The 22,941-nt window shown below is 36.9% G+C and overlaps 1 protein-coding gene across 5 annotated transcripts in view; it reads left to right on the top strand.

The window, feature by feature from the left end:
- LOC109097425 (serine/threonine-protein kinase DCLK1-like) overlaps positions 1–19,690 on the top strand; it is a 45,501-nt gene extending 25,811 nt beyond the window's left edge. The window contains exons 1-13 of one of the 5 annotated variants that reach the window (XM_042765269.1): positions 4,419–4,690; positions 5,913–6,007; positions 12,335–12,419; positions 14,206–14,381; positions 14,480–14,599; positions 15,360–15,506; positions 16,475–16,608; positions 16,785–16,863; positions 17,077–17,172; positions 17,688–17,768; positions 17,917–18,030; positions 18,290–18,363; positions 19,164–19,690. In XM_042765269.1, the coding sequence (XP_042621203.1) occupies positions 4,516–4,690; positions 5,913–6,007; positions 12,335–12,419; positions 14,206–14,381; positions 14,480–14,599; positions 15,360–15,506; positions 16,475–16,608; positions 16,785–16,863; positions 17,077–17,172; positions 17,688–17,768; positions 17,917–18,030; positions 18,290–18,363; positions 19,164–19,221 (1,434 nt within the window). In that variant the 5' untranslated portion in view covers positions 4,419–4,515 and the 3' untranslated portion in view covers positions 19,222–19,690. Of the gene's footprint in view, positions 1–4,418; positions 4,691–5,912; positions 6,008–6,296; positions 8,009–12,334; positions 12,420–12,705; positions 13,449–14,205; positions 14,382–14,479; positions 14,600–15,359; positions 15,507–16,474; positions 16,609–16,784; positions 16,864–17,076; positions 17,173–17,687; positions 17,769–17,916; positions 18,031–18,289; positions 18,364–19,163 lie in introns of those variants that run through there. The other 4 variants (XM_042765270.1, XM_042765268.1, XM_042765271.1 and 1 more) reach the window with 4 other exon arrangements.
- Positions 19,691–22,941: the final 3,251 nt, after the last annotated feature.

Raw genomic sequence — 22,941 nt, 5'->3', positions numbered from 1 at the left:
TTCTGTTTATACGGTGAAGCTGATTTGAAACAATCTGTATGGTATAAAGCGCTATGTAAATAATGGTGACCTGACTCTTTTAATAAATATTAGCTAAACTCTAAAACAAAAGTTTATAAAAATAGGGTCCAACGTACTATGTCTTTATAAAGGAATTATAGTGCATTGATTTTTCATAGGTGTTTTATGGTTAAAGGAAATTTACGTTAACTTAACAGAAAAAAAATCCTACCAGTACCTTTTCTATTTCTCTATGGATTTTTTTTTCTCGGAGTGGAAGCTGCACACTGGTTACTATTTATACTTTTGGCATTTTTTAATCCAAAGTGACTTGTACTGCATTCAGTATTGCACACATTTTATCAGTTTATGCATTCCCTGGGAATTGAGCACCATTCTCTACTGTTTGAGCTACAGGAACATTTGAGGCTGTTGTCAGTAATGATTGTTTCTAGTCACTTTAGTTAGTATTCTAATTAAATGCTGCCTAACACCCACTTTCCAATCCTGTCAATTCCCTATGGATAAAAAGTCCAACCTCACATTTTTACTTTTTCTACAATAAATAACCTTTTGAACAATGGGAAGTTCATGGATGCTAAAGGTGCTAAAGGATCAATGCCAATACTTTTAAGAGTATATAATATTGTGAACCCTGATTTCAGCAGAAGCATGTAAATAGTAGATTAGAGCCCACAATAGGAATGCTATTTAAAAAGAAAAAGTCTAAACAATATAGATGTATAATATTGGCCATAACATAAAAATAATCTTTATCTACTTTATCTGTGTGTATCACTCTTTGCAATAAAAATGGTATGAAACGTCGTGTTCATTTGTCAGTGATGGAATAAATTTTTCATAGCCCTTATTGCACAGAGACTGATATTACTGTATCCTGGTCCACTCTATCTGGCTCTTCTCTGAAACCCTGTCGTGCATATCACATAGATGCACCGTAAATAGAAATTTCATTAAAAATGATATTCACTGTGAAACAGATGTGCTTGCTTGAATGTACTCTAAGCAGGCTGCTCTGCTCTCAGAATGGAGCTCTGAGCACCCCAGAGGACAAGCACAACCACAGTCTAGATGCTCCATATTTTGAATAATGCAGAAGTATATTTATATATAGTGTATTGCATAATATGTGTAAACATATAAAGTGTTCGTTTTTATTTTTTGCCAAGCACTCTATATACTTTATGTAATTCATTCCTGTAATTACAACTTTACTTTTTACATTTTCACTATCATTTCTTGTTATTCGAACATTTTGACTTAAAGGAATAATTCACCTCAAATTGAAAATTTGCTGAAAATTCACTCCTCTCAGGCCATCCAAGATATAGATGGGTTTGTTTCTTCATCTGAACAGATAAGTGGATTCTCTGCAGGGAATGGGTGCAAACAGCTGATAAAAACATCACAACAATCCACAAGTAATTCAAATGAGTTCATCCATTAATCTGTTGTGACATGAAAAACAGTTTATCTGTGGGAAACAAATCCATCAAGGCATTTCAACTTTAAACTGTTGCTTCTGGCCAAAATATGAGTCCATAATCCATAATAATACTTCCTTCAGTGAAAAAGACTCACATCAAAATCCAGCAACATATTTGTGACCCTGCCTGTGAAAAGTTTTTGAGATTTACTGTTTTCTACATAAAATCATCCTTCATAAAGATATAGAATATTCTGTGAAAATATAACCTTTATATCTTTAATATTGACTGAGTTAGGCCATGTCAAAGATTGAAATCATAGTAAAATTATTAGTTGAAATCAAACTTTGTTGCTTGTTATCTCATAATTAGATTTTGAGATTTTAGCCTGGATTTCACAGACAGGGTCACATTTGTTTAGGACTGTTTTAGACTGCTTTTGCTTGTAAACGGAGTTTGTTCTATACATATTTCACTCCTGATTCATACGAGATTACATTTTCACCGGAGAAAGCAATATTATAGATAGAGGACTCATTTGAAGTAAAATCATCTTAATCATGGATTTGTTTTTGCAAACACACATCTTTCTGCTTTGCAATGTAATAATTGATGGCAAAAAAGCCAAGTTTTTTTGTAATATCTATTCATTGATTTTCTCCTCTTTTAATTGTCTTTGGGGGCATTTTTTCTGCACATATTGATAGATATAATGAATTTAATTTACAAAAACTTGGATCGATTAACAGCCCTAAAAACATAATCATCTCTTTTGTGATGGATCATAAGTCATTCATATTCACACAGGAGTTATTTCTGCTCAGCTGTAGTGGGAGTGTTAGATCAGGACAGGGGTATATCAGGGGAGGACACTGTGCCTCTTTCACAGTCCATTTTGTATCATATCCTCATTTTGAATTATGGACAAAGGGTCATATGCAAACAGCGGACCAAATTGCACCTGGTGCGAAAAAGAGAGAAGTAAACAGCAGAAAGAGAGGAGGAGAGATGAGAGAGGTCACATCACTGGATCCATCCTCCCACAGCTGAGCATGTTACACAAGAGCAAACTCAGAGTCATTTCTATCTTTTTAGTGTCTAAATTTATATTTGTATTATAAACCATGCTGAACACATATCCCATACATAAAATATGGCCCTTTTACCAGTAGTCTCCTGTGGTGCTGTAACATGCTCTATAGCTGCAGTCATTTATGTTTGTGTATTTATGAAGGGAGTGGGGAATGCATTCAACCTCTGCTTTGGTTATGAACGTGATGTTCAATTACTTGCAGTCATGAAAATAGATGTATGTTTGAGCTTTCAAACCTTCTTATGCTCATCACAAAAACAATGTGAAGTTTTCACATGAACGGTGCTTGGCTAGTTTTGTCTGTAGCCGTGATGTGCTTTTCCCCCACAAAGAAATGTAAAAATAAATAAATAAATAAAAACATTATATTAATCATCATTAATAATCATTAAAATTTCAAGAGCAATAATCAACAATAATGATTTAGTCATGAGATTGCAGGTTTAGCCTTTAATGAGGTCCCGTTTTGCTAATTTATAACTTATTTACATTATGCAGTTTTTGTGTAAATACATGTACGTGAGCAGCATTAAACAGTTGGTGTAAATAAACATCAAAGCCATGTCAGATGCATCTTATGTTCCACCTTTGCTCAGTAAAAATGGCTTTTGTTGATGTTGAAAAATAAAGTTGAATGGTAACAGTCTATTAAATTATCACTAATAAAAGTAGCCGGTTAAAGTATTTGACAACAGATACATTTTTAAAAAAGTAATGATAAAGATTGCTCTTACAAAAATACAAATGCCCCTCAAAACCAATTCCAGGGGGCAAATATTGCTCCTTAATGGAAAAGTTTATTTCTGACCCTGGTTCCCAGTCCAGTTTTGAATATTCTGTCCTTGCTTTACATGTTCTGTAGTCTACCCCCCCACCCCCCAAAAAAAGGGGGGGTTAAATTTTGGATGTTTGTCTGAGTAGGTAGTTTTTTGCCATTTCTAAAAGGGGACTTTGAGAACATGTTTGAGAACTAACCCCAAAATAAAACAGTGATGAGTCTGTCTGTGAAGCATCACTTGCATCAAATTAATGAAGCACCACAGATGGTGCTAATGAGTGTACTTCATCCCCCTAGTCTGACACACACAAACACACACACACACACACACACACACACACACACACTAGTTTCATTTTAGTGAAGGCATCTCATAGATTAAGTGGTTTTTATATGGAGCTAAAAATGTAGCAAACCTCTTGATATTTAAAACAAATGATTTGGACGAGTGGAAGTCGTTTTTGGGCATGCTTACTTTATGTAGCTATGAGGAAAATGTTCGAGATTTTAACCTCACAAGTATAGCAAAACCTGTAAACACTTGCAAAACCACTCAATCATTTCAAAGAGAACTTAGCGAACCCCAAACACCCAAACTGAATCCCTCAGCTTTCTGTTTCTTGTTCTTCTTCTTCTAGATTTAGATTTAATCATGTTCAGTAATAATAGACTGAACGCTAAAAGTATTGACATCTAAAAAGCTATAATTGATCTTTGTCTGTTTCCTGTAAACACCACATCGATCACAAAGGTTCATGCTGACAAATTGCTTTTATTAAGAAGCGCTTTTTATAGGGTTAATGTTCACCTGCTTTCAGAAACCAAATAAATGAATAACTAAATAATTAAATAAATACCTGAGAACAAATAATACTTAACCGAATTAATGAATAAATAAATACCTGAGATCAAATAACGTTAGAGATCACATTTTAATTATTTATATAGCCTAAGTAAAATGGTCTTTTAAAATATATTTTAACTACACAAAAGGAGCGAGACCTTAGAAATCACTATCTCATGTTAAAATACGGTAGTGTTTATGTTTGTATCTGGCCGAGGTTCGAGTGCCATTAAAGGTCTGTCGGTGAGAAGATTCTGCGCGTTTCCACCATTACCTCAGCCCCGCGCGCTTCCCACTACCGTACAGCACTGCTCGGGCGCGCGTCACAGCTACGCAGGCAGACAGCGAGCCAATGGGCGAGCAGCGGCTCACGCTCTGTACTCCGCTCTGCTCTCCGCTGCTCCATTCATTGGAATCCGCGCTCAGCGAGTGCTGCTGCTTTCTGCCACCTGGAATAGCACTGTGTCTCAAGATGCTGCAATACGAAGGTAGGAGAGGCGGATTCGCTGCTCTTCTGCGGATACATGGTGGGAAGCTGGCTTTTATTTTTTATAACGGAGTTAAATAGTGATGTATATTCAGCTGGAATTGACGCCAGAAGGATTTTTATTTGAAGTGTATTTATATATCAGTCAGTCGGTTAATAATTTCAAATTTATTTAATCTTTATAGCAAAGACCGAGGAGTGTTGTAACACAGTTTGTTTAAACGTCTTTAACTGGTTTTTTTTTTTTTTTTTTTTTTTTTTACGCTTTGTGTCTCAAACATTCCCATGTTTGTCTGCTACAAAATAAAATAGTTTAGAAATGATCACTAGTCTGTGTAAAATGAATGAACTAGTATGGGTTGCAATTAAATTATTGTGGTAATTAAATTCAGTTCTCCAAAATAATTTTTCTGTTATTCCTCATATAATCTTAAGCATTTTAACAGCAAGAAACATGATTGTGTGTGTGTATGCACCTTTGGGGGTCTGTAATGTACTAATAGTGTTACAACTTATTAATATTATATTATTTTTTACAGTAGCTTTTGTCAGTTAGCTTTTGACATAATTAGTTTGGCCCAGTTCATATTTAATATTTAATCATTCTATGCATTTAAAAACTCATTGCAGTCATAGAACACATTGGTTGATTTCTGTTCTATAACTTCACTACAAGCTTTGACCTTTCCATTTATTCTTAAGCTAATAGCTGCTGCTTTTATTCCATTTCAAGAGTGAATTAGAATGGAAATGATGCAGTTAAAAATATACTTATTTTTGCTTCTTATTTAAATTTTGTTGTTCTGTTTAAATCAGCATTTTGGCGATGGTAACATATGAGAGTGTGTAAAACTGGCAAGGGATAATTCCTAATCTGTATCAGCAAAAAGAGGCAGTCGCCTGTGAATATGAATCACTTCAGAGAGTTCAGATCTTCTCAGTGGTGTTTAGTGCAGTCTTTCCATGACTGATGGGCCTTGGAAGATGTGAGGTTGTAGAAATGGAGGGATTTGTGCCACTGGGTGTGTGGCGCTCTATCCGAAGAGGATTTGTTTAGGGATGTGAGTGTGGGAAGCAGGAGCAGCTGTGTGGGCGATTTCTTCTCTTCCTACTTGCAGACAGGCTTTTGAAAAGCTCACTCTTTGAATATAAGAGCACTGGCAGCCTCCTAGGGACTCTTGAAATATTTGCTGAGCTTCATTCACAAACTTTGTACACTTTTTTTGTGTGTGTGTGAACATTTTTCCACTTTTTCTTTGTAGTGAATGGGACCCTAGCCAGTCAGCTGTCCACACCCCATTCTGCAAAATCACCCAGTCCATCTCCCACCAGCCCAGGGAGCTTGAAGAAACGCAGGGTAAGACCTTCTCTTCACAATCACCCTAATGCACACACACACGCCATGTTTTTACACTAGCTCTGCCCACCTGCCCAAACATAATCTTCTCCACCTGGTGCATTTGATATAATCTATCATCTAAACCCAGTTCTACTGTGTCAAAATGTGTCCTTTATGTGTCTACACTATGGAGTTTATCCAGTATATTGTTTGATTTGAGTGTCCAGATCCTTCTCTACTTAGGACATTCTTTTGCCCTCCTCCACCATCTCAGGCTCTATATAACACGCTCCTTCTATGTTCTCAGGAAATGGACAAGGCCAACATTGACAGCACAGCTTAACTTCCCACTTCTTCAAAGTGGCGCTAAGATCCACAATCAATCCTTAGTCTGGGCCATTACTTTTGGAAACATTCTGTCTCTCAGGTTTCATCATCAGAGTTAAGCATGAAAGTCCACTAGCATCAGTCATGGAAAATGATGAATTCTGCTTGTAGTAGAGCAGCAATCTTGAAGTTACACTGAAACCGAGGTCCAGAATTAACATTTGCCATTAATCTGCCAGTGGCGAGTATTTGAGAGAATAAATACCAAAACTTTCTTTACCTGCCATGAAGCTGTATTTTTCATGTTTTGTGAACAAGATTTTTTTTTTTTGCCTTTTTTTTTTTGTTGATATATACCACATTGAGTTCTGAAGACTTCTAGATTTTTCCAAGGTTTTTCACTGAAGTACAAGTCATCTGAAGATATGACTTTATTTTTTTATAGACAGTTCATATACGTTTAAATTGAATCGCTCACATCACTTACATCAGTGAGGATGACTATATATGTCTATACATATAAATCATTTATTGTTACACAATATTATACAGTTTCTAATAATATTACCTGCAAATGAGCAAATAATGTTTTTTTTACTCACCAAAACCAATTTTTACTCCCATATGGCGTTTGGCGAATGCTAATTTTGGACCCTGATTGAGGCAGCATGGAGAAAGAAAATGACATAATACATGCTGTTGAAGGAGCATGCAACTCACCAGGAAATATTTATTTATTCACATTTTTTTTCCAAGAAACGCATTACTATTTGGTTTCTAAGGAAAGTTTGTGTATGATTGTGAGGAGTTTGTGTGCATCTGACCCAGTCAATCAGTCTAATCCTGCAGTTGATAGACTAACGCAAAGAGGTTTAATGCAGTAGAAACTTCTCCATCCCAGTCCAAAGTTTATCTCCGGTTATAATATGAGCCTTAACCCTAGTGACTCTTTCTCTTAAGAATCAAGAGTCTCTCTGTGTTTAGAACAGAGTGTTTGTCTATTCCTCTTTACTAGTTCTGCGTGACTAAAATGCACTAGAGCATTCAGTCATTGAGGATATTGCACTCCATTCCAAATGTTCAAAATGTTGAGCCTTTGGGACACATCAGATCCAGCTGCAGTGCTGTTTTACAGCCAGCAAGAACACGTGCTGATATTGAGCCAAACTAGATTAATCAGAAACTGTTGGCCACTGCCAAACTGGAGTTTTACTTACCTTAAATCGGTTCATAGTGAAACAACTAGTTAATGCTCTCAACATGTTCTCACTGCTTTTTTATTAGTTAATGCCTTTCTCCTAAAAGTGCACTCTTATTATTGTTAACCCCTAAAAGAAGAACTAATTACTACAATTATATCTGACACCAAGATAAAAGATATTAGTATAATCAAAATGATTTTACATGGTTTGCCATATGGGGGCCACCATGTAAAGATCACATGACCAGCTATTTTTTTTTTTTTTTTTGGTAACCCCTCTGAATAATTTCACTCACAGAATAAATTAATGGTTGACTGCAAATATGGCACTTCTTCAATAGCATTGCAACTGAACATTTTTGCGTTTATATGACGTAATTGACATAAATTGTGACCCTGGACCACAAAACCAGTCTTAAGTCACTGGGGTATATTTTTAGCAATAGCCATAAAAAAAAAACATTGTATGGGGCAAAATTATTGATTTTTCTTTTATGCCAAAAATCATTAGGATATTAAGTAAGGATCATGTTCCATGAAGATATTTTGTAAATTCCCTACTGTAAATATATCAAAACCTAATTTTTGATTAGTAATATGCATTGCTAAGAAATTAATTTAGACAACTTTAAAAGGTGATTTTATCAGTATTTAGATTTTTTTTTTTTTTTGCACCCTCAGATTCCAGATTTCCAAATAGTTGTGTCTTGGCCAAATATTTTCCTATTCTAACAAATTCCATACATCAATGGAAAGCTTATTTATTCAGCATTCAGATGATGTATAAATCTCAGTTTCGAGAAATTGACCCATATGACTGGTTTTGTGGTCCAAGGGTCATAATTGTTCCAAATTGCATTAGAAGTGGCTAAACTTCCTCTTGAGGAAGAGTCTGACTTTTAATGATTCTAAATGCGATTCAGTCAATGTGCCGGCTGAGAGACAGAGATGCCAAGCACTTTGTGTTTGCCCTCCACCCACTAGCAAAGACTCTCAGATTCTCGTCATACTTTCACTTATCTTGCACCGCAGCCTAAGCTCTTGATGTTGGATGATCTCTCTGCAGTTTGATTCTGTCAGATGGCTTTGCTCTCAGCTCATTGCTGTTGCAGAATGAGAATTTGGGACAGTCAAATCTGCCCAAAGCAGAGACACATCTCAACGTCTTCACAACCATCTCCTGCATAAGTGGGTCAGGCTTTGAAAACTCCCCAGTGGAGTTCTGTGAATGAAGGAAGGAGAAAAAACATTTGCATAAATATGATACAAATGCAAAAGAACTGAATGTTCTCTCCAAATGTTTCCGAAGAAGCAGGCACTTCTTTATCTGGCTTATGAATTTATATCTCTGAATGTCTCTGAATATTGTTATTGCTTCTCTGTGGCTTGGTTAGTCAATTAGTTGGCAGTGTGCATTAATACATTGCTAATGTACTGTATGTGATTACAGCAGTACTCTGCTAGAAATCCGTTCCAAAGATTACCCATTATGAACCATCTCTGATAGTTTATACTGCAGTTTTAAATGGCCTTACTCCTTCCAAGAGAACAATTTAAGCACAGATCATTACTAGTGATTTATTATTAATTAGCTTTACCGCTCGAGCCTGGGCTGTGAAATGCATTCAACACATGACCCACTTTCAGAAGCGAGCCACGCAAGAGTGCTGGATCTATACTGGGAATATATAAGTGTGTGTGTGGGGGGGGGGCTCTGTGTCCTCAGGCATATCCCCTCCATCATCTCTCTTTCTTTCCACAATATTTCTGTTCCTCTGGGGGAAATATGGGACACAAACGCATTTGATGCTATGGCGGCAAATACATTTTTAATCCGTGTCAAAACACATGAAATAGGAGTGTCGGGACTTGTTTCCAAGTCTGCTAATCCTTCTCAATCTGGCTAAACAAGGATGAATCGAGGTAAATGAGGTCACGATTTTATTCGTATCATCAGAATTGTGAGATTAAATGCAGTTTTTTCCAGTTGTTTTGATGGATGGTTAACTAGGTAGAATGAGTGTTTTGTGTGTTGCCTAACATGAAAAGTGAGGCCATCGAGTTCAGCATCACACCTGTCTCTATCTGAGCTGTTTAGGATTGAATTGATAATGCACATGATTGATTCCTGAGTCTTAGTTGCATTTAAAGTAGCAGATCTGCTCTTATTTTGTTGTTTTGATGGACAACGTAATTTCTCTTCCTGTCATGGCAGTTCAACATCCTGTGGTTATTTCTTCTCAAGTTTAATTAAAATTTTCATAAAAACACATTCTTCATCATCTCCATTAAATGATGTCCCTCAAACTGTCTGCTGGGTTGCATGCTCTTCACATTTTCCTTTGGTGTTTTCCCACCTGTATATTTTCTGTTTAAATGACATTGTGTTTGTGTGCATGTATGTTTTCATTCATTCCATGAACATTGATTTAAAAATTAATATTAGCATTTTCCTAGTATGATATCATCACACGTGGATGTTTAAAAGGAAGCTGGATTTTTGCATGTACTTGTGTATCTGTTTCTTGTACATGAGCTAAATAATGATGTTCTTAAGCTCTAATGTTCTTAAAGGGATAGTTCACCCATAAATGAAAAATCTGTCGTAGTTTACTCACCCTCATGTCATTCCAAACCTATTCTTTTGTGGAACAGAAAAAGAGCTATTTTGAAAAACGTGCTACAGACATGTTGCGTGGAGTGTTTCATTTCTGAGTGAGCTTCATATTCATTCAAAAAATAGACAACTTGTATTCTGTATGATACTTTGTCTCCACAGTAGTTTTCAGTTCCATTGGTTTTCATTGTTTTGCTTTTTTCACCTTTTCCTTTTGGACTCTGCTCAGTTATATTGTCCTGTATATCTTTGCTTTCAAGCCACTGTCAATCATGTAGTTATTTTTGTTTTTTTGTATTAGTTTTGTATCATAATCTATCATTTTTAGTTGTTTTAATGTATAAAAAGAAAAGATTGTGTCATTGTCTGGTCATTATTTTGAATGCATTATTTTAGAATTATGTTTATTTGCCAAAAGGATGTCATGAAATGATTCCAGCATGTACGTATAATTAAAGATACATTAAACAGTAAGTCCCTATATCTAGTACGAGCTCAACTGGGTGTTCTTTACTAAATCTTTTGGGTCCTCTTCTGTTTATTTGGGACAGTTTGGCTCAGAGCTCCTTTAATCACATTTTATTTTTCCCAGACTTTGCGGATGTTTATTTTGTACTGCACAAACATTAGTGTTAATGACAGCCCTGCGTTTCCAAAACAGATTAATGCAGTCAGTCATGGAATTAGATTATAGGTGTAATTACCAAATGTCCTGAAGTGACTCTTATGAGATTTTCTCACATTGGTCTTAATGGAGTTGCAACTAAATGGTCTAGCATCTCTACAGCTATTCCCCAAAACCTCTGAGTAACAGTGATCCTGATGAGAACAGCGGTATCCTGTCTGGCCTTTGGATTAAATTTCCCCATGGCATCCCCATCTCCACAAAATAAAATCATCTCAGGCATTAAATCAGTCATTCAAGCCATTATGCAATTAGTCTGCAACAAAATCACAAGTTATCTTAAAATGTAATAATGCGGCATTGTTGTTGATACTGAGCCTGTTAATTGTTTTATTTCTAGAGAATGATTTGATAGAGTGTTCCTGCGACACTACTTTAGGGATCATTGAGGTAAATTTGCGTTCAGAATCATAATTGCATCAGAATCATAATTGCACAGATGCTGAATAACAGACTGTTATGCAACTGAGTACTTACATTTTCATGTGCACACATGGATTTAACATGATGTACTACTGATCAGTGGAAAAAAAATCAAAAGAATAAATACTTACTGCATGGTTTATACTGTTTCTTTCCGGTCCTGAGAAAAAGCACAGAAATTCAGCCTGTTTGGTGTGATTTGACCTAGCATTCAGCCAGGAAACAGGAAGATGCCTTATACGGGCTTGTCTCCGGCTGCTTCCTGTCTCGCAGAGGGAAAATATTATTAGTACACTTCAACAGTTTCCATGGTAACAAGAGTTTTGATAGCGCCAGGACAAACTGTGATCTGAATGAAATAGAAAAAGGATGCAGAAACACACACACACACACACACACTCTTGAGTCAAAACTGTTTCTGATGACACTTAAACAACCCTACCTTGGCCGTCTCGTATGCATCCACTCAAACTGCCATTATCAGACAGTGAGTGTAGGAGTGCTGACCCTCCATGACCCAGCCACTGGTTCGTCTCGGCAGATTTGCGCTTCGTTCTCGCCATTAGCAGCCCCTCTGAGGTGCATCCAGGGCCGTTGTCGCATGCTGCTACAGTCCAATCAAATCCATTTGAGTTCTCCCAGCAGTCGGGAGAGCGCAGTGCTCCTGGAGACATTATTCCAATTACTCTCCGCGCGGACCTGAAAGGGTCCCTGCACCCTGACTGGCGGCAACCGGGAGCGAAAACCAATTTACAGCACAGCCAGTAACTTCGCTCACACTTGCTGCTGCTATGGCAACCAGCAAAGAAACACCGATAACTGTCTTTGTCCTAACACTGTGCTGTGTTTAAAAGTGAGAATGAGGATTGTGTCCCGAGCGTGCCGACCGTCCTGGTGGGAGTAGTAGACGGGGCAGCTTGAGGATATCCAGCACAGGAAAGACAGAATACCCCAGTGAGCTGCTTCTCAGTGTCGGTATTTTTGAAGTTAGGTGGTTGTCGGTGGTTTTTGGAGTTATATTTTTCATACACACTGGCCGTGTACTGCTATGTAGTTAGTTTCTGGTTTAATTGGATCTTTTCTTCCTCACAGGGATCCCAGAACAGCGGTTCCTCTCTGTCTCTGACCTCTACCAAAGTCTGCAGTATGGATGAGGAGGAAGGGCCTGTGAGTGATGGTAAGAAATCAAGCAAAACCATTAAAACCATTTCAGGCTGGTTTAGACAGTGTTTTCATATGGTATTATTTAATATTTTGAATCAGCTTTTTTATTTTCAGTTTTCATTAAAATTTTGGTTTAATTATTTTATGTCCTTTTGTCATTTTATTTATTTATTTATTTGTATTTATTATGCAAAGGCAACGTTTATATTTTCCTTTTTTTGAGTTTAAAATTTTCATCTAATATTTATGTTTTCATCTTTATTCAATTACAATTTTCAATTTCAATTACAAACTACAAGACACGCCACACTGAGGTGAATCAACAACTTGAATGAGTTTTACTGAGGATTTGAAACTCCCGGTCTCTCACCACACACCCGTTCTTAACCATCTCTCTACACAAACATTAACACCTCCATCAACTCCCCTCCCCTCCTGCACTTCGGATCAGTGAAGATGATATGTGTCAGATCTTCAGGAAACAAAACTGAAGGAAAGCACCAGGCCCAGACGGTGTTTCACCAGCCTGTCTAAAAACCTGTGCTGGCCCACATCTTTTCACAGATCTTCAACAGATCACTGGAGCTGTGTGAAGTCCCTGCCTGCTTCAAACGCTCCACCATCATTCCCATTCCAAGGAAACCAAAAATCACAGGACTGAATGACTACAGAGCTGTTGCCTTAACATCTGACAGTTTAGACTGCTGAAAGGATTATTGGTGCTCCCCTGCTCACCCTTCAAGAACTATATACATCCAGAGTGAGGAAAAGGGCTCAGAAAATCATTCTCTTCACATCCAAGCCATTTTCTTTTTTGAACTTTTGCCTTCTGGTCAGTGCTACAGAGCACCGAACACCGGGACATTCAAGCACAAGAAAAGTTTCAACCCCCAGACAATCTATTTCATGAACAGTTAAATGCTCTCCCCATTGTGCAATAAAATGTGCAACACCACTTATATTTATTTGATACCACCCACATCTTATTCCATCTTATTCTATTCTATTCTATCTATAGCACACCAGTACATACAATTTTTGTCCGTTTTTGTTTATTTATATATATATATATATATATATATATATATATATATATATGTGTGTGTGTGTGTGTGTGTGTATTTTATTCACATATCTTTATTTTTTATTATCTTTGTTTTTGTTGTTGTTGTCTCTGTGTACTGGAAGCCTCTGTCACCAAAACAAATCCCTTGTATGTGCAAACATACTTGGCAATAAAGCTCTTTCTGACTTCTGAATTCTGACTTACTGAATTTTTATATATATATATATATAGTTTTAGTTAATAAAAACAACACGGAAGTAACTTGACCTTTTCTAAATCCATGCTTTATAATTGCATTCAGACTTTCTTACAGAGTGCTCTGTGACTCTCTGATTTTATGCAGATATGGGAGGTTTTGAATTAATGAATGAGAAGGCACTTTATTAATCAAAGAACCTTTATAGTTGTTCAGTGCTGAACAAGATGTTTATCTCAAGAGTGTCTGCAGTGGAGGTCATCCACAAATGCTTCATTTAAAAATTGTATAACTTCATTTGTGTTATACAATCATTTCCACTTCAGTGCACACACTGTAGCTGACTGTAAAGCACTAATGAAAGAATCCATGAAGTGTAAACCAAATGTCTTGTTTTTTTGTGCTGCATTCAAAGAGATTCTGAATGTTGGTTGAGAATCAAATTTTTCCACTGCCTACAGAGATTTCAGTCATAAAAACAGATTCTGAATGAGGCCCACTCAGTCTTGCTTTAATTTTCTTCCTTACCGTCTGCAGCCGAGCCCTTGGAGGAGACGCCGATACCCACAGTCCCGAGCTCCATTTCAGATCGGTACAAATTGGGCCGAATGATCGGAGATGGGAACTTTGCGGTGGTCCACGAGTGCGTGGAGCACTCGACTGGCAGGGCGTATGCTCTGAAGATCATCAACAAGGGCAAATGCAGAGGAAAGGTGAGATGGATGCATTATGATGTTGTCAATAAAATGCTTATTTTTTTATAACAATCTGAACAATACATTTTTATTCTGAATCTTTTTCTCTTGCACAGGAGCATATGATCCAGAATGAGGTGGCTATCCTCAGAAGAGTGAAACACCCAAACATTGTGTTGCTGATTGAGGAAATGGACACTTACAGTGAACTCTACCTGGTCATGGAGCTTGTTAAGGTGTGTACTACAGCTTACGCAAGCTGTCATTTTAATGCACCCGTTCATACCTGAGGTGAAAACAAATGCAGATCGATAGACAGAAAGATTCATGAAAATCCAGTCACAGCTGGTTTTATACGTCTTGTGGAGATCTGGATGAATTTTAGCTCTTGGTGGCTCCGTGTAATGGCTTCCCTGTGCAGTTGTGCTGGCTCTGTTGAAATGAGCGTTATTTTAAGCTGCTGTTCCACTTACTCGACTCTTTGAGGGGATTTCTGCCATGTGAACAGCAAACCAGGCCACCATGAACTTTCTGCCTGCTTTATACAAACAACTTGATCTCAAGAAAACTTGTGATGAATTTTGTGTACATGCAAATACCACCTTCTTTGGAAAGAATTCAGATAAGTGTCAGAACTGGATCCATGCATTAGGTCATAAAGTGACAGCAGCCTAATATACTTGCTGTTAAACAGCAATAAACAACAAAAAAGAGAGAGAATCACTTAGTGTTCTTGGTTGAACAACTTTAGTAGCTTTAATAAGAATCAATGTATTTTAATTCATACAGTGAAGTCGATAATTATATTTCTAAATTGAATGCTACTGTTAAATAGAGCTTCTGTAATTGAAGCATATATGTTTTTAATTCATACAGTGAAGGTGATAATTATATTTCTTACTGTTAAATAGACCTGTTTATTTCATTTGTACAGTATCTTTATTATATTGAATCTGTCCTATTTTTTGTAATTTGCATCTTCATTCTTATTTTTAGGGAGGAGATCTTTTTGATGCCATCACCTCTGCCAACAGATACACTGAGCGGGATGCCAGCGGCATGCTGTACAACCTGGCCAATGCTATCAAGTACTTACACAGCCTTAACATCGTCCACATGGACATCAAGCCAGAGAACCTTTTGGTAAGATATCAACACGCCATCCTTCTTTCCATCTTTCCTTCCTTTCAAAAACGTACTTCTGAGAAAGTCATCCTGACATGTCTAACACATGTCACAGGTACAAGCGCAACAGTTATCACATCCTACAGTGGCACTGTTTGTTCACCAGCCTCCACAGCCGTGTGTTCCTGTGTGTACATGCAGAGGAAAGGAACGGATGAAACTCATAGGTCTTGTGGGCTGGGACTATATAAATGTGTTTGGAGAAAGAGAGATGATATCTGCAAGCTCTTTGACTGAGTCTAGACCAGCCACCTACTGAGTGAGTGTATACGTGTGATATCACTTCTGCAGCGGAAGAACTGAGATGTGACTCACACATTGCCAGTTCACAGACTGTACTGTTCTCCAAGGCTGCTTTTATGAATCAATGGCTTATACATGTCCCCTTCCTCTGCTGATACAGGACAGAAATGTTGTTTATGAAACCCTGTTTATGAACTGGGGAATTTGTCTAGAAAAGCTGTAGGTCTTACAATTGAAAATGAGACCCGCTTACAGTGAATAAAACCATCTGTTTCTCAAACACACTCCAGTGAGCTAGAAAGAACCATGCACTGGCTCACATATGCGCTTGCTCGCTCTCTCCGCGTCTCAAAGATAATCGCTTGTGGCTGGAAGCATGCGTGTAAAATGCACCTTGCAATGCAGAATGAGGCTTTTTCAAAACACATCACTTTACATATTATATAACGCCGAACACAAAGCCTGCCAAGCTTAGGATCCTGTTCCTTTTTAGCATCAATGGATTTTAGGTTAAAGACATTAAATGCACAAATATCCATTTATTTGAAGCCAGTGCATATTTTTGACACTGATCTGCACATGTTCACCTTGGGAATTGAGATCCAGATATGTCATTTTCATAGATTGCTTTGAAGAGACATGGTTGTTTTTGGTCTAATGTTATTCTTGGCTTCGGTTCACAGGTGTATGAGCATCAAGATGGAAGCAAATCCCTGAAGCTGGGCGACTTTGGCTTGGCCACCGTCGTAGACGGACCTCTGTACACTGTCTGTGGAACACCCACATATGTAGCACCAGAGATTATCGCAGAGACCGGGTGAATATTTTAACATGTTTGCACAAATGGAATGTGCAATTTCAATTTTTTTTCTTCTTCATGGACTCGTGTGATGTTAAGCATAGTGTTGTGATTGTTATGATCATATTATGTAGAGTTTAAAGATAAAATCTAATAAGACCAACAATACTAAAACACCTTTTGTTTGCTGTTAGGTATGGCCTTAAGGTAGATATCTGGGCCGCTGGAGTCATCACATATATTCTTCTCTGTGGATTTCCTCCATTTCGTGGGGTAAGTTGTGTATATGTCAAACATGAAGAAAATTCATTCTTAAAAACATTCTAGGTGTGTATGGAGTGCAGCTTTGAGTAATGTAATCAAAGCTGTAAGGTTATGTAAGCTGTTACTGCGCCACCCCATGGCTATTTGTGGTACTATCAATGAACACAAGGAAACGAGCTCCCCCTGTTGATATATATTTGAAGTTGCACTCTTTGTTGCAGGAGCACTGATGATCAAGAAGCTCTGTTTGACCAGATTCTGCTGGGACAGTTAGAATTCCCTCTTCCATACTGGGACAATGTATCAGACTCAGCCAAAGTAAGTGAAATATGTGTGGATTAAAATAATAAATATGTGGGATAATAAAAAAAAAAAAAAAACAATATGATAATTTTTTTAAAGAAATATGATAATATGTTTTTTTAAAGCAAAATAGTATGATAATAAATAATATTTGGGCTTTTTAAAATAAAAATAATATGATTAATATGTGTGATTTTAAAATCAAAATAACACGATTATACTAATAATATGATTATTTCATAATTTGTCTATAGTGATGCATTATTTCCTGACTAGAAAATAATGCATCACTATAGACAATTTAGAATGTTTAAAATCATATTGAGTTTTGGTTTTAACTACATATTATTATTATTATTATTATTATTATTATTATTATTATTATTATTATTATAAAATAGTAATAATTTTTATTACTAGTGTTTATTTTTAACTTTTTGTTTACTGTAAGTCATTGTGTTTACCAATTCAAGGTCATGATTGTCATTAGGGTTTGCCACTAACTCTCTCTGTCCTGTCTGTCTCCTCAGGAGCTGATAGTGTCTATGCTGCAGGTGGAAGTGGATCAGAGATACACAGCGCTGCAGGTGCTGGAACATCCCTGGGTCACTGTGAGTAATTCAGCCCGCATCCATTACAATATACTGTGTACAGGACTTTATTTGCTAAATTATAGGACTGACTCAGTCGTAATACTTTTTAGTCTTCTTGTTTAATAACTATTGTAGCTGATGGGCTTCGTTTCAATGGCTGTTTCAGAATGACGGTCTGTCAGAAAACGAGCACCAGCTGTCAGTGGCGGGAAAGATCAAGAAGCACTTTAACACTGGGCCCAAGCCCAGCAACAACACCCCGGGAATGTCTGTGATGACGGTAAGCCCACACTTGACTGTCAAAGCCTGAAGTTAACAATCAAGACGCTAAATAAACATTAAAGACCCAGTGAATTGAGTACCAGACACCATGTGTGATGGACAGCTTTTATGGGAGGCAAAAGAGTTCAAACACTACAATACTTTGAAATGATTTTCTGTACTAACAGTTAAAATGGATTTACAGCTGATGATTTGAGTATATCCGTAATGTTTTCTGAGCGCTGTCCACTGAGCTTCACTGATTTCTCTTCGCTTAGCTCGACCATGACTTTTCCATCCAGAGATCAGGGTCGTTGGATTTCTATCAGAACCCGAGCATGTTTTGGATAAGGTAACGCCATGTGTCCTCTGCAGCATGCCAGCCCCTGTCTTGTTGAACCCCAGTGTAGGCACTGAAACCTGCTCATGTCATGATCAAAGATGACTGCTGTGGTCATTCAGCCTGTGTGTGTGGAAGTTTTCAGTCCAGGTGGAGAGAATGAGCATGATTTGCTTCAGCATCATGGCAATTGGCATATTTTTATGTGCTTTTCCCTCAGTGTGCTGCTTGTGTCACTGTCCTGCTTCTAACCAGCTTCTCGTGAGCTTCAACCTTGTGCAGAAATAAAATGCTCAGCAGTCCCCAATGCTATGCTATGTTGTCCCCAATGTTTTTTTTTTTAATACAAACTCATTTTTAATAAAGAAACAAATATATTTATTAGTAAAAGTACACTACAAATCACAAGTTTGGGGTCAGTAAAGATTTTTTGTTTGGAAATAAATACTTTTATTCAGCAAGGATGCAAATGAATACTGAAAAATGCATAATGGTTTTAAAAAAAAATTATAAAAGCAACTGTTTTCAACATTGATAATAATAATAAAAAAATCTAAAGCACCAAATCAGCATACTACTGTAGAATGATTTCCGAAGGATCTTCTGATCTGTGACATCAAACTTTTGAAATGAAGTGTATTTTTTCTTTTTTTTAATTTTAATTTAACTTTTTAAACACTTTTCTAAAAATAATTTTAATTTAAAGGGATAGTTCACCCAAAATGTATTTTGGAGGGAGTGACTTTATTAGGAGTATTTTATTTTGCTCTCATGTACTGTCACATGACTAAAATTCTATATTCCTCCATCAGACCACCGCTCTTGATAAGGAGAGGCAGATTCTCTGACGAGGATGCCACCAGAATGTGAGCGCAGCTCCCTGGACCACCCAGCCAACCTGTAGCCTCCACATCCCAGCCTTTACTCCCAGTCTGTGCCCCGGTCTGCACCTCGACCCCCTGTCCCAACCACCCAGAGGACTTCCTGCTCTAGCCCCCATCCCCAGTCCATGTCCCTCTACCACCACCACCACCACCACCACCACGCCCGAGTCTGAAGACTTTTCCGCCTGCTCCACAGAGACTGTTCACTCCCTCTTCTCCCCTTTCTAACATTGAAAGGGAAGGGAACGAGTGGAAAGGGCACTAAAAGAGAAGAAGGGTTTATGAGGATTCGGAACGCGGCCGAGTGGACCGATGAACTGAACCATTTTGTAATCTGATCACATAAAAACGGTGCAGGGAACATGATGACCGTCAAGAAGGGGGTTTCTTGTTTATTTATGGTCATTATAATAACTTTATTTATACATAATAAATACATTTTGTTTTTTATTCAAGTTCAAAAATGTCTTTTTCTGTTGAAGCACCTTAGAAATGTGATGTTTTTATGGGTCCGGAATTGTTCAGATGTTCCAGAAGGAAACTGTAAGGTTATTTAGAAAAAATGGTTTCCTGGTAATTAGTACCCAGTGTTCCCCAAAACGTTTCTAAGCAGACTGAAAACTATTTGAATTGCTGATACCTCTTCAGAGATAAACACGTATGCGGATTTCCTTTCTATTGTGGTTGCACAGAACTTGTTCATACGTGAGATGGGGACCTTTTTTTGTAATCAGTGTAAATAATATAATTTCAATTATTTTGATATTGACAATATATTTCTTTATCTTAACTAGAAAATGTAAGTGACATTTTACCATTTTTGCAGTTTTTAGGTATATGGAACATAAGCACAAATGCATTGTGGGAAAGACATAAGCAACATTCCTTAATACAGGGTCAGCTCTTGAAAATACAGATGCCAACGGTTCAGTCTGATTAATTCCATTTCATTAATGCAGGACATTGATTCAGTGGTACCTCTGTGTAATTAGTATCAGGAGGTCAGATTAGGGTTGAGTGTTTCAGTAAGAGGTGTTCTAGTAACTCATAGCCCTGCTTACTGTGTCATTGTATTCTCTCATTAGTGCATGGAATACAGAGTGGCTCTTACATTATAATTTGAGACATTATCTTATTAAAAAATATATTATAACCCCATTTTGTTGTTTACTGATGCTGACTGACCCAGGCTTTATCACTCTATCATTTTATTGATCACCTCACCGCAGGCAAGCTGCTATTCAATAATAATCGACAGGTTCATTCAAAATCTAGTAATCAGTATATTCTCCCAGAGACAAATACAATAGAAAACTAACAATAGAAAACTATAGCATAGGGAAAAATCACTAATACCAAGAAACGGCCAACACTGAAATCGTTTATGTTGACTTGTGGCAATGAATAATAAAAAATGGAGGGCAAACATTTTAAAAGCTATTAGCATAATAGTCAGCACTAGTTTGATAAGAGACAAAACACGATAATTTGATAAAAATTAAACAATAAAAATGTTCCAGCAAATACAGTAATCAGTGATACAAGCCAGGCTTTCATAATTCTTTTCTCATGATGCGTTAAATACGTGTTGTCTGCGTGTAAAAAATCAGCGAGTTAAATATGCTCAAACAACACAAATATTCTATTTTATACTCTACACAAAAGGATCCTTAGCAAGTTATATGCATTTTGGTGGCAAAGGAGGTGTAGGAGTGGAAGGCGAGTGAGCGTGATTTCACCAAGTACAACATGTTCCTGGATCAACATCCTTATTTATCCTGGAACAACATTCCAATCAACCAATCAGAAAAGAGATATAACTTTTCAGGAAATATCTGTTTTAGGCTTACAAGGAGTTAGCCCCACCCATGTGCATGCTTCCTCGGGGGATTTCACACAAAGACACCCCAAAACTTTGGTGTTTCAGGACCCTTCAGAAATCCACACATTTCTGCAGTGTTCAGAGATTTCTTTGGTGAGCACACTATTCTGTCTAATAAGAGGTAAATGTATTGTTTTTTTGTTTATGAACAAATAGTACTTTATCATTTTATATAATTTTCCTTTAAATGTAAAAATTAGTTTTATTAGCTTGCACACAAAGCTAATCTCAAGGTCAAACAAACCATTAGCCTTACTGAAAGACAGACTACCAACAAAGTGTTTTTTAATTCATTTTATATCAAGTTACAAATAAATGCACCATGAATTATGTAGAGCATATTATTTTAATGAATTAACTTTTTAAAGATGGGCTTAAATGTTATAGTACCACAAAACACATGCAAACTATAGCCAACACAAGCTCACCTTGAATGAAAAAATTAACATTTCTTAATGTGGGTACAATGAAAATGACTAGGATGCATAGTCCACATTATATTTAAGTTCCATGCATGTTTTTGTAAACATATCTTACATTTTTAAATGAAAACATTGTCTTTTTGTTCACCATTACTCCCTGTGTTTAAGCTCATTTTATGTGTTTTAATATTCACTGTGAAACCATTTAAGCCCACTTAATGTTTTCAATTAGGAATCCCTCTAATTACAAACTTTGATACATTTTCAGAGTGAAAGTGTTTAATAACAGTTTTTGTGTGTTTTTACCTTACGAATCTTTTACCTTAACTTACTTATTATGGAGAAGCCTACAAATCACACAGTGTTAAGCACCATTATATCATTTGATTGAAGATATTGAGGGAAGGTTTATCCTTTGCAGGGCAAACCTAGAGGGTCCTGGCCCTTTTTACCTGAAAAAGGAAGTAGAGAACCTCTACAAACAGAAACTTAAAACACTGAAATCAGCTCAGTAACCAAAGTAACAAAACAGTAATTATTGCAAAAGGTTGCATTCTTTGTTCAGTAAATATTCTGCTTTGCATACCGTATGCTTTTCGTGTTAAATGTTATTGGTACAGGTGATTAGCGCTAGCAAACATTAGTAAAAAAAAATTTATTTAAATACTTCACTCTCACTGAATAAATATATTTATGTTTTACTTCTTTAAAATCAATACATTTTAATATTTTTGTGAATCAGTCATGATGTGGGCTTATTTGACACAAGCGGGCTTAAATGGTGCCGAAGTACGTCTGAAGCCATGTCACTTAATGTTAATACTGGGTGAATACCAAATGACTTTTTTGCGCCCTTGAACAAGGGGATATCATATGTAGGGAAGTTCCAAATGAAAGTGAACAACTGAATCAATTCATTAATGAAGGTTGCTTGAAGTAGTTTGTTGGAGGGGGCATGCGATGGTCACTTCACGGAAGTGATTTCCGTTTGTGATCATGTGATCTTCGGTCAGGAGATCTCGCGATGCTTTTTAAAGCAAAGCTGGGGTTGATTTCTACTTCACATTTTTCGTCATTGATAGAAATTATTTAAGACGGTATGTAATGTAGTTTAGTTTGAAAAAGTTTATTAGTAGGCTAAATAAGACACAATTAGGCAATATTTGAATAAATTAAAAGGCTAATAATAATAAGAAATATTTATTTGCAACACTGATGGAGTGCTGAATGCTGCTTGCACACTCAGCGTTGTCAAAGTAACATTTGGTCAGGTCATTCCCTTCTTCAAGGGAGTTCCAAACGCTTATATGAGACAGTAATGCCCTGCACCCTTCAAAGAACACACTTCAAAGGCTATGCTCTTCGAAGGGATTTGGGCATAGGGATGCTTACTTCCATTTGA

The sequence above is a fragment of the Cyprinus carpio genome, chromosome A10, assembly GCF_018340385.1.
Source record: "Cyprinus carpio isolate SPL01 chromosome A10, ASM1834038v1, whole genome shotgun sequence".
Lineage (NCBI taxonomy): Eukaryota > Metazoa > Chordata > Actinopteri > Cypriniformes > Cyprinidae > Cyprinus > Cyprinus carpio.
The sequence above is the reverse complement of the archived record's forward strand: the minus strand, read 5'-3'. Positions and strand labels throughout refer to the sequence as shown.